At 48.3% G+C, this 10,942-nt stretch overlaps 1 protein-coding gene across 1 annotated transcript; it reads right to left on the bottom strand.

Moving 5' to 3' along the window:
* Positions 1 to 1,829: 1,829 nt before the first annotated feature.
* PROC (protein C, inactivator of coagulation factors Va and VIIIa) lies at positions 1,830 to 10,475 on the bottom strand. Its single transcript, XM_037406875.1, has 9 exons — positions 10,340 to 10,475; positions 9,917 to 9,997; positions 9,357 to 9,517; positions 8,361 to 8,385; positions 7,699 to 7,809; positions 6,879 to 7,019; positions 6,421 to 6,530; positions 5,322 to 5,439; positions 1,830 to 2,501 (listed from the first exon to the last, which is right to left on the bottom strand). The coding sequence occupies exons 2-9, from the start codon at positions 9,978 to 9,980 to the stop codon at positions 1,933 to 1,935; spliced, it is 1,299 nt and encodes a 432-aa protein (XP_037262772.1). The 5' UTR covers positions 9,981 to 9,997; positions 10,340 to 10,475; the 3' UTR covers positions 1,830 to 1,932.
* Between the last annotated feature and the right edge of the window lie 467 nt (positions 10,476 to 10,942).

Here is a 10,942-nt window from a genome sequence, read left to right as displayed (position 1 = left end):
ACAAATATTGACAGAGGAAAGACAACCTTCTGGATTCTATGAAACACGTGAAATCCAAAAGAGGAATAAAACCCATGTGTCTGTTTCCACACATATACACACACGTGTATATTTAAAAAAAAAAATCCTTAAAAACATCTTCCAACAGTAATAGCCACTTCTTTGTGACAAATTGTCAGGAAAATCTGGAATGTCTAAAAGAAGATTTCTGACACTCCATCATCTTTCAGTCGGTAAGACCAACCGATTGGCAAAATTCACGAGCTGCTCTGCAAACGTCGGTTGAAACGTGCAGAGCTGTGGCTGTGCAGGAGGACTCATCGCAGCCACCTGCGGGAAGGCAGACAGTGCCCTGCAGCAGTCACAGCCGTGCACTGACATTATGATTTCTGCCTTTAATTAGACCCATGTTTTACTGGCTTTGAAACACACCACTGTTTTTTCCTGGGAATTCAACGACCAGCAATGCCAGCCGTTTCAGAAGCACGTATCCTTGGGGCAGGCCCTCGTTGGAAGGCTGCTGTCCGAAGTGGTGTTCTTCCACATTCCTTGCTCCTTAAATCCAGTCCCAAAGAAAAAAGGAGGGCAGGGGGGAACAAAAGAGAAAAAGAGCAGCGACAGCAGGCGACACAGAGCGAGCTGACAGTACTTGTCAGTCTTAGCTCACCCCCAACATGAAGCCCTTACCCTGCTTCGTCTGCAACGCCTGAATTAACCTCAGCGCTTGCTTAATAAGCGGGTAAGCAGCCTGTAAGTCAGCAAGACTAAGTCCACACGTTTAAGAGGTGTTACACCTCTCTGTTGACACCATATGAAATTTCTTACAAATCCTAATATGATTTTGTTGTACCCAAGGTGTTTTCCATTTAACAATCTCATCGCAAGAGCAGACTGAAGTTCTTCACTGATCCAAAAATGGGTCCAAATCCCGATTGAGATGCTGGAAACATGCATCACTATGGCAGGGTTAGTGGGCTTTTTTCTACAAGATTAATTCTGTTTAGCAGGCTTAAGTGCTAAGAATAAAAACAAGTATAAATTGTGATATTAAACTTCATTTTGACTATTAATGCTTCCTATGAACTTACTGGTGCTATCTATCTCTAATTTATTTACTGATATACACACATGCATACAGATACAGATCAGACATACACACACATTTATCAGGAAGTATTAGCAATGCTAATATAGCCCACAGCTGACTGCATTCACTAGAATAGGAATGAACAAGTGTTTGCTTAGCTTGCTAATTAGACCTTAATAACCAGAATAAAACACAGAATGCCTGCTGACTTTTAAGAAAGGTTGGGGTGGTGGTAGTGGTGTTAAAATCAGGCATTGAGTGTGCAAAGAATAGAAAATAGGGAGCAGTTGTAGTGACCTGCTGGATCAACTTCATCTGTGAGCACTGGAGCAAGGTGCGACGCAGGGATGGTATTAAGATTTCACGGTGTTGAAGAAGAATTGTCCAAGTTCAGAGCAAACCAAAACAGCTACTGTGGATAATACGTTAAGAGTAAAGCAGAAATGACAGAACTGTATCACTACGGTGACTGATAAAACACTTTTCTCTGTCCCCTCCTGCCCCCCACCCCAACCAATTCCGTCATTTTGCACAGATTGAGTCGTCTGACCACCGACTACCTTATTTTCTGCAATGCCGTACTGCCTCTCAGCTGAACTGGTTATCATTTCTTGCCTGTAAGGTCTAGGTAGAACCATGCTACAAATAAACAACATAACCTGGAAACTAACGAATGTAAAAAAGAAAAACAACCAAGTAACCCCCCCCCGCCCCCCAGATACCAAGGAAAACAGCACACAAGTTTAACACATACTCAATATTTAATACTGAAGATCTGACAGTACATTACACCGCATACTGCCACTAGCACTTAGCCATAATATTCCAGACTCTCGGGATCACGATCAACCCTTCCAAGATGCTGACATCTTATCTATGTGCTGCTGGATCCACTCAAGGTACTGACTAACTTTGGTGTAGACCCCAAATTTCTCCTTTCTCCCACAGCCTTCGCCCCAGCTCACAAGTCCTACCAAAAACCAAGTGTCCTTATATTTAGTGATCATAGGGCCTCCGCTGTCCCCGCTGCAGGAATCCTGTTTGTCCTCTAAGCTCCCAGCGCACAGCATGTTGTCCGAGATGGCGAAACTCATCGCCCGGGCACACTCATTCCGGGCAACCATGGGGATCTGAATGTAACTGAGGAAAGTCGAATAATTGTTTTTAACATCGCTCGTGCTGCCCCAGCCAGTTACCACCATCTGGTTCCCGCTTCTCATCAGCTCCTGTTCCGCCAGCTCGCGGGTGGGAAGGCAGATGGGGAGCGCGTATTTGTTATACAGCACGGGCTCGGCCAGGTGCAGCATGGCTATGTCGTTATCGGAGGTCTCCTTGGTGTAATTTTCGTGGGTCACGCATTTATCAACCCAAATGGTTTGCTCATCTTCCTCGGTACGGAGACGGTGGTATTTACCTGGAAGAGCAAACAAGAAGATGACAGATGCTGCGGAGCCTTCCTTCATCTTGAACACCAAAGCACCTGGATTGATTTTGGGCTGTACGTCACGTTGTTAATTCCCTCTTAATACAGACATTTGTTCATTTTCTGTTATAGGTTAACAGTGCTCTTACTGGAGCTGATGGACTCCTAATGTCCTACTGTAATTCATTACTTTTGTAATGTAATTCATTACTAACAATATTAGTAATAACTAATGGACAAATCTGTAAAATGTCCATAATCACCTGAATCAGGAACACACACAGCACTCAATGAGCTCGCACCCAACAGCTACGGCCATCGGGTGAGAAACGGAGGCGCCCTGCGGTGTTCCCGTTACAGCTGGCTTGTGCAACGGGAGGGCTCCTCGGGGGGAGAACAACCTGCTTGGAGTCCGCGGTAAAAGCAGGGCGAGCAAGCACACAGTGCAGCAAGACATGCACAACGGCGTGGGAGCTTTGTGCGGCACAACCAGGGCCTGGACGACTGAACTCCAGGATTTACAAGATCCAGATGACTGACGGCAAGGCTAATCCCTTCTGAAATCTCGCATCTGTATTTTAAGGAATTTTTGACTACTTAAAACTTCTCAGTTGTTATCTGAGCTGCATGATGACAGCTACTTTGTGGGCCCAGCAGTTATGGAACAGTAAGCAGGAAAAGCTGGAAAGGGCCAGAAAGGCGAGAACAAGTTGTGATATGGTGGGAAAAGCGAGCGGGGCAGCTCTCCCTGCAAGGCTGGAGAGGCAGCGCCCCACGAGTCGTTAGTGGTGGCTGCCACGTTTCTGAAGGTGCAGTCGGTTAATTTAAGCTCCAGATCCGGGCCTCCTTCAGTAGGTGCTTGACAAAACTTCTGCCGAGAGCTGCGCACGGTGCACACGCGAGCTGCAGGCAGGCCTGCGGGACAGGCTGCCCCCTGCCCACGCGGCGTGTGCCCACGGCAGCTTGGCTTCACTGCAGGTGACCTCAAGTTGCTCTTCATCACCACCTTTTCAGATGTGTGCTTCACACATCTTGCAAATTTGGCCCTGTCCCGTCGTCCCCCCCCCCAGCTAAATTGTGCCTTCTTTCAGTTTTATTTGAATCCCCGCAGATACAAGCCCAACAGCCAAGTTACTCTGACCCTGCGTGACCGAGGTCTTCTGAAGTCACTTGCTCCAGCGTAACTCCCCTCTGCTCCAGCCTGTCCATGAGGTACTGCAGCTCTTTGGGTCTGGTTTTTTGGGTTTTTTTCTGTAAGGAGTCAATGTCTCCAAAGCGTAGGGGTTCTATGATCCACAGTCATTCCAGAAATAGATTCTCAAAAGACTCTTTAATTCTAGCTTTGGATCTTGGACTTCCAGACCAATTATTTCTGAGTGTCTCCCCTTGCTCTGCTGCAGACAGCCGATGGACATCCCATATGTGGCCACAGCAGACGGCTGGAATTGCTCTGATTGGCACCTGTATTAAGTAGTACCAGAGCCTGAAGGACTTGCATTTATCAAGCCACCACTCAAAAATCTCTTTTTTCTTTTCTTCTATCCTGACCCCTCTTCTTTGAGGTGCTGTGTCTGTGGCACCCTGGAGCAGGTTTCCTTGCTACCCACTCTGCAGCCGCTGCAGCGGGGGCTGACTGGCAGGTATGGGCGGGGGGTTATTCCTGTCTTCACAGATACAAAACTCTGGTTTAGGCCTCAGAAATAACTCTGGACTCGAACACCGTCAGATCCCCTCCGAGGAAGGCAGTTCAGCTGTGCAGGAGCACACTTTCTGCAAGGCGTCACATGCCCCGCACGCAAGCACGGCTACGAACGCTCTGCACCCAGCCAGCCACGAACAAGCAGGTGAGAGCTTTTGCATCAGTGCTATGGCACCAACAGCTCCCCCAGCCCAGAAGACCTTTTTGACTTCTGGTCACCGATACCTCCTTTCTCAGTTCAGTTACCCACCCCAAGAGTTTAAAATTCCAGGAGTTCTATCCACACCTGGAGGTACTGAACCCAGAGGCTGGGTGAAATGCATCTGGTTCCTTCTATGCAATAAGAAGCATCATAATCTTGCTGCTGGCAGAATAACATTAGCTATGAAGATCTACATAAACAAGAAAGTGTGAGACGTTCTCTGAAGGGACACACAGTATTTTGAATGGGATCCTTACATTCACCCGTCTGCTCTGTTTTCTTGGATCGCTGAACACACTTCTGGATGCTCTTAAGCTGGAGATGCAGGAACAAGAGCCACAAACAGGAAAATTCAGTTGTTCTCAAATCCATCTTCCAAAACTTCAGCTACTCTGAGACCTGACTCTTCATTTCAGTCATGAAAAGGCCACGTCAGTCCTGCTACAAGATGACCCCCCAGGCTCCTGAGTGCAAACCCAGCCTGAGCTTCCCCTCCAGTTTTGCCCCCCTGGATGGCAAGCAGAGAGCTGCAGTGGGACAAGTCCGGAGCAGTGCTGGGTGTCCCAGCCTGGCAGAGGCACGTCGAGGATCAGATCTGTAGGCTCAGCATGAACATCTCTGCCACTGCCAGGGAGTGCACACCTGCCCCCCACCATGTCTCCATTCAAAACTCTGTTCCACATATCTCACTAAACATCTCTAGGGTTTAGGGCTCAAACGACATCATATTTTTACTAAACTTTTTTGTTTTGTGCTAAGGTGCATATTAAATACTTCCTAGACAACCTATTCCTACAACCAAGAAGGTCTTTTGTCTTCATAAACTGCTAGGCTTTCTCCTGAGATTATAAACCTTGGGAATGAAACAGTTATATTTAAAAAACGCAGGGACAGACTTTTTTTTCCATACCAAGTCTTACTTTGAGCCCCTCTTCTGCCTCAGTGCAGTGTGCCGCTGTTAGGACCCAAGATGGATGGATGAGAACACCCCCACACAGAAATCTCCCTTTGCTATTTTGCAGCATAATCTGAAATAAACAACAACAAAACAAAAAAAAGAGAGAGAGAGAGGGAGGTCTGACACTGCATGGAGCACGGCTCCAAAACATTGTACACATTCTTCCCTCTGGTTGCAAAACACCCAGGTGCATCAAGCACCAAAGCATTGAAGGCAAAGCTCTACACTGGGACAAAAGCACTCTGTGGGACACCTGCAAGAAAGTTTTGAATATTCTTCTTGCATGAGGGCTGGCTTCATCCAAATCAGCATGGGATGATGCTAGTCACTGTAAAGAAGCACTTTGGTACTTGAAAGCTTTGAAACACAGAGCTCAAAGGAGGGGATTATTCTTATGTCCGTGGCACGCCAGAGACAGTGTGTCATCTCAGGCTGCAACTCACACTATGGTGTAACACGGCCTTTAATGTCAAAAAGAACCAGGTCCTCATTCCATGCATTCGCTAGTCCCACCATAAGCTCTGCACCGTCTCCCCTCTCTCTGCCATGTCCCAGTCTGCTCTGTAAAGCTATGGTGTATTTTGCTGATTACATCTGCTAAATTGAGTTTATGACAGCTGAGGCTTATAAGCACCGATCCATGCGGAGAGGGGGAGACGATTAGCTCGTGCTCCCACCAAAAGGCTGTTACAGCAGCAGGAGCACACATCAAGCACCAGGAGCATGCATCGCAGGGATCGAGCGGCCTTTCCCTGGATGGAGCAACAGAGTCGGTAAGTGTCACCACTACCCTCTCTCTTGACATTGCTGGCAGCAAGGTAAGGTAAAAACCTGGCAACAGTGACAAGGTCAAGAGTCCTAACAGATAATAAACCATTTTTCCCTGTTACTCCAACTTTTGGGTTGCTTTTGAAGAAGCTAAGGGAATCTTAGCTTCACGTGGCACCACCATTAGTACACAGGAGCCTTTGTGGAGCAGCCAGGCACACAGAAAAAAATAGTTTGGGAAAAGCCTGAACTATTTGTGGTGAAAAAACATTCTTCTCCTTACCTGCCAAGGGCTGCCTCCCCTTCTTCCTGCTTTTCCCTCAATGAGCCGAATATTGAATCCTACTTTGGGTTCAACGTAGTCCATTTTCACTCTTCCACAGGGGAACTCCACTACAGGAGATGCAGAGAAGTTAACTAGCAAAGACCAGGTCACCCAATACAAAACCTCTTTCTAAAGCATTCCCTCCGTCCTAGGCGATACTGCTCAGTGGCTTCATGGAAGTCCCTCAGCACTCGGCAGAGGAGGCAGTTTCCTGATCCCCCTGTATGTCTCCAGGAGGCAAACACAGGTTAAAGGCTGTAAAGTGCCCATGGAACTGGGAAACGCAGGCACAGCATTACTCTGCATGGAATGGATGTTTTGAAGAGCGCACTGCAGACAATTCTCCCATAACATTCTCTTACTTCATATCTGAATAATCCTCTGTCAAACCTGCACTACGAACACCCTCCTCTTACCTACAGGCTTGCAGTTGGTATGGTCATCCTTCAGCTGATAGCCAGAGGCACATCTGCACGAGCGGCACCGGTTGGCAGGGTCATCCCTGCAGAAATGTTCACATCCTCCATTATCGACAGAACAGTTGGTGTATTTGACCTCTGCGGAAAACACGAACAGCAAGAGAGACATGAGAAGCTGGAAAGCCACAGGGTCACAGGAAGGTAAAGTGGCAAAATGACATTGTAATTCCAGCGAGCAACAGCTGGCAACGGGTTTGGGATGACAGTTGTGGGCACTCAGCCCTGAGACAGCAAACAGACCCTGGTCCAGAATAAGGCAGGGGGGAGGTGGAGAAAACAGATTACTGTCAGGGCGGGTAGACTGGAGAACAGAAAAGTCACTGTCACTGAGTGCCAAGTATTGATGCCACATGACATATGTGCTCATCCCTAAACACACTATCCAGCTTTTGTCCAAGGAAGAAACTGTCACAGTAAAGACAATCAAATATTTGCAGTGGGTTGTTTTTCCCCTACCATAATTCCTGTGCTGATGGTTCTAAAGTACCTGAAACCCCCGGTTTACGGAATTATTTCCAGTGTTTTTGTATAATTAACATATCTCAGATCTCCAAACCTCTCCCATGGCAACACAAAGTTCATTTTGCTTTAGGTAAATGCAGATAATCCTTTTACCACATCACGAAGCGAAAGAGAAATGACATTAGTAAAGAGAGCGAGTACACCGAGCAATGACAACAGTGTCAACCCCTACCTATTACACAGAGCTCCCTGGCACACAGAATGTTATTTTTTAGTGGATTAAAGGCAGCATTACCATAATTGCACAGAAACCCCTCCCAGCCTTTGTTACAGATGCAGGAAAATTCTCCAATATTGTCCTTGCAGATCCCATTGGCACAAGGCTGTGGGTCACACTGATCTCCATCTGAAACAGAGGCGAGAAAACTCAGTCCCCGAACCACGCAGAGCTCACAGACCGAGCAGTAACAGGAACAGACCCTCCCCGGACTGCCAAGCATCACCCATGGCTTCTGCCACCAAATGGTGGTACCTCCGTGGTGCCAGCCCAGAGGCAAAGGCATTTGTTCGGGTTCTGAATCGCAGCGGCAGGGTGAGCGGAGTGGGCAGAAGGGGATGAAAGAGCAAAACCCGAGGCAGACAGGGCAGAGGCAGGTCGCTGTGGGAGTGAAGAGCAGGGCTGGGGCTCCTCTTTGGACCACGTCAGGTGGGGTTAGAGCATCAGAGAGCACTTTTGACCAGTGCCTTAGCTCTGGGGAGACGACTGATGATAGGCACAGATGCACTTCGAGTTTTTTGGGAAGGCTGCTGTATGATGGAACAGGAACACATTCCCTGCACACCCCATACAGGAGAGAATGAGCGTTTGAATGGGTATGCGATACATGGCAGCGGGGAGGCTGACTACCAGTTACTCTTGAGGAAACAGAGAAGTGACTGGGAAAGTCTTTTACTTACCTACATACTTGGTCCAAAAATTTCGCTGTGGAGAAACAAAACTTACATTAAGGCCAGAAGCAGACTTTTAACAAGTGAGGGATTTAAAGCCTATCATGGTCTCATCCAACAGAGCACAGCACCACAGTCAGCAGCTCTGGTCTCATTCTTCTTGACAGTGTAGTGACTGGCATTGCACACCAATACAACTGGCCAACCCATTCATTCATCTATTGCCTGTACTCAGCACAGATCCCCCTGCCCAACCTGCAGACCCTCCAGTACCACAACCCCTCAAAATCCCCACAGCTGCTGTTTTCTTATCACTTACTGCCTGCAAGTCACCTGTGTGGCTGAGCGCACAACTCATTTGTGTCCAGTTAGACCAACGTGGGCACTGTGGAGACAGACCCCACTGCACACCGGGGTCTGAGGGACAGCAAGGACTGGTTCATCCCGTGTGGCAAGCCTACTCTGCTTAACAGAGTCAGAAAAAGTCCAAGTCAACACAACAACCGGGTGTGGAAAGGGGCAGGAATCGGTGATGTTGACAATACAGGCAGCATCCAATTGAAAATAAAAGGTTTGGAAAATGAGAGAGAACCCAGTGGTTAGAGAAGGGTTCGTCAGGCACAGGTGGGAGACTGGGGAGATACAGTGGGAGGCAGCCAGGGCTGGCGAATGGACAGCCGAGGGCAAAGGACTGGAAGGACTGGTGACAACCCAGTGGCAGCAAGAACAGCCAGTGGGGTCAAGCAGGGACTGGGATTACCTGGCTGGGACCTAAACCCCACAGTTAGGTCAGGTGGGACATGCATGAGCAGCCAAGTTTTGTGGCCCATATAGGAGGTAATTAGACAACCACTGTAACGCAAGGATGCTCAATACCATGCCTACACCTTAGGAGTCAGGAGAGATGCATGTTCAGTGCTGGATTCAATGCCCTGGGTTGCAATACTTGAAGAAAACAAACGATAATGGTTCAGTCCCACGTTCATCCTTACAAGAACAACTTACTGTTGCTTCCTTGGTTTCAAATATCTCACTGGCCTCCTCAAATTCACACCGCTCTTCCATGCACTCACGCTCCACAGAGCCCGGTTTGAGTTCCTCCAGGAAAGAGTTTGCCCGCTTCTGGATTTTCAGGACTTGGTTTGCATCTTCATTGCTGTAAAATACTGGAAGCAAAAAACGTGAAAACACAAGCAGGCAAAAAAGAAAGAGCTGGCTGAAAAGTGGTGGTGGACCTTCCCAAGGGACACATGGCAATGCAACAGCTCGTCTCTCGCACAGCAAGAGCACCTGCCCTGGAAGCCGGGGGCTGTCAGTGCTGCGCGGCAGCAGCAAGCCCCAGCCTCTGCTTGGGGTGCTCAGGCAGCTTGTAGGGCTCAGGAGGGCTGCGACCAGGCAGACATCGCGGCCCAGCACTGTCAACCTCTCCTAGAGGAATTCAAACCCCTCTAATGGGAACGATTGCAGAGTGAATCCAGAACAACTCGCTCCCTGGGACTGACAGAGGAGCGAGCAACACACTTGTAGCAACTGGAAAAGGGTGAATGGTATCTCTGAAAACTTACTTGAGGTACAGACTGGTGAAGAGCAGGCGGCCAGCAGCACCCCTACAGTGACGAGCTTCCACATACTGCAGCAGGAGCCACCTAGAGCAGAGAAGGCAGGTGTGAAGGGAGCGCGCTGCGGGGCTGCTGCACGACCCCCCGCTGCAGGCGACGTGTGCGGGCAGCTCAGCTAGCTCCTTCCCTTGGTTTTCCCAGAGCAGCTCCCTCGCTGAATGCTGTGTGGTGCCGTGACTGACTCCAAAGCACTGTCCATGAGGCCCTGCAGCTGGTTTGCCTTTCAGCCACCAGCAGCTCTCCCAGAACACTTCTCGCCTGCCCCGCCATCCTCCCCTCGCCACCAGGCATTTCTGACAAGCTTTATGCTTCATTAAAGCAAGCTGTACTTTGAAATCCCAAAGGATACAATACTTTTGAAGCACTTACTGCTTTATTCAGTATGAATCAGCGTGATCTATTCTTCCGCCATGAGCTCTGCTGGAACTTAGTTAATCCGTAACTTCAGATATTGACTCTTTGGAGTGACATGAAGTGCTTTCTTTCCAGTCATTAAACAAACAGTGCTTAGAGGGAGCTTCACAATTTACCTGCATGCAGTAGAGAAGTGAAACAGCTGAGGCATCCACTCTGCCTTTTTCAAAACGTTTTTTGGTTGTGGGTTTTTTTTTTTCTTTTTACTTTCTGGCAAGTAGAATTGATTGTATTTAGTCTGTAAGCACAACCACTCAGTGCTGAGGTCTCTTGAGAGATCCTACCACACTTTCACAACATGCAATCACCCAAAAGGGACAATTAAAGAGCCCTCCGACTTTACTTTCTCATCAAAGGTTCCACCACAGAACAGCCCAACCACCCGCTCTCCCAGCCAGGAGCAGGCAGTGCCTGCCCATCAGCTGCCTGCTGCGAGGAGGCAGGGCAAGTAGCTTGCACCAGCATGCTGTGTCTTTTGGTGTGCTGGATGAGCTCATCAGCACCAAATCGATTGAATTTTGAATGTGAAACATTTTAGACAAAACCCACAATCCTTTT

Source organism: Falco rusticolus, chromosome 13, assembly GCF_015220075.1.
Source record: "Falco rusticolus isolate bFalRus1 chromosome 13, bFalRus1.pri, whole genome shotgun sequence".
Classification (NCBI taxonomy): Eukaryota; Metazoa; Chordata; class Aves; order Falconiformes; family Falconidae; genus Falco; species Falco rusticolus.
This window is presented reverse-complemented; position numbering and strand designations above follow the sequence as displayed.

Bases quoted from the DNA above. Each gene is read 5' to 3' on its own strand.
- PROC (XM_037406875.1), bottom strand. From the start codon at position 9,980: ATGTGGAAGCTCGTCACTGTAGGGGTGCTGCTGGCCGCCTGCTCTTCA. The intron at 8,386-9,356 runs GTAAGTTGTTCT...GTTTCTCCACAG, and splicing joins TTGAAACCAAGGAAGCAACA to CGAAATTTTTGGACCAAGTA. The intron at 5,440-6,420 runs GTAAGGAGAAGA...TGTTTATTTCAG, and splicing joins GGGGAGGCAGCCCTTGGCAG to ATTATGCTGCAAAATAGCAA.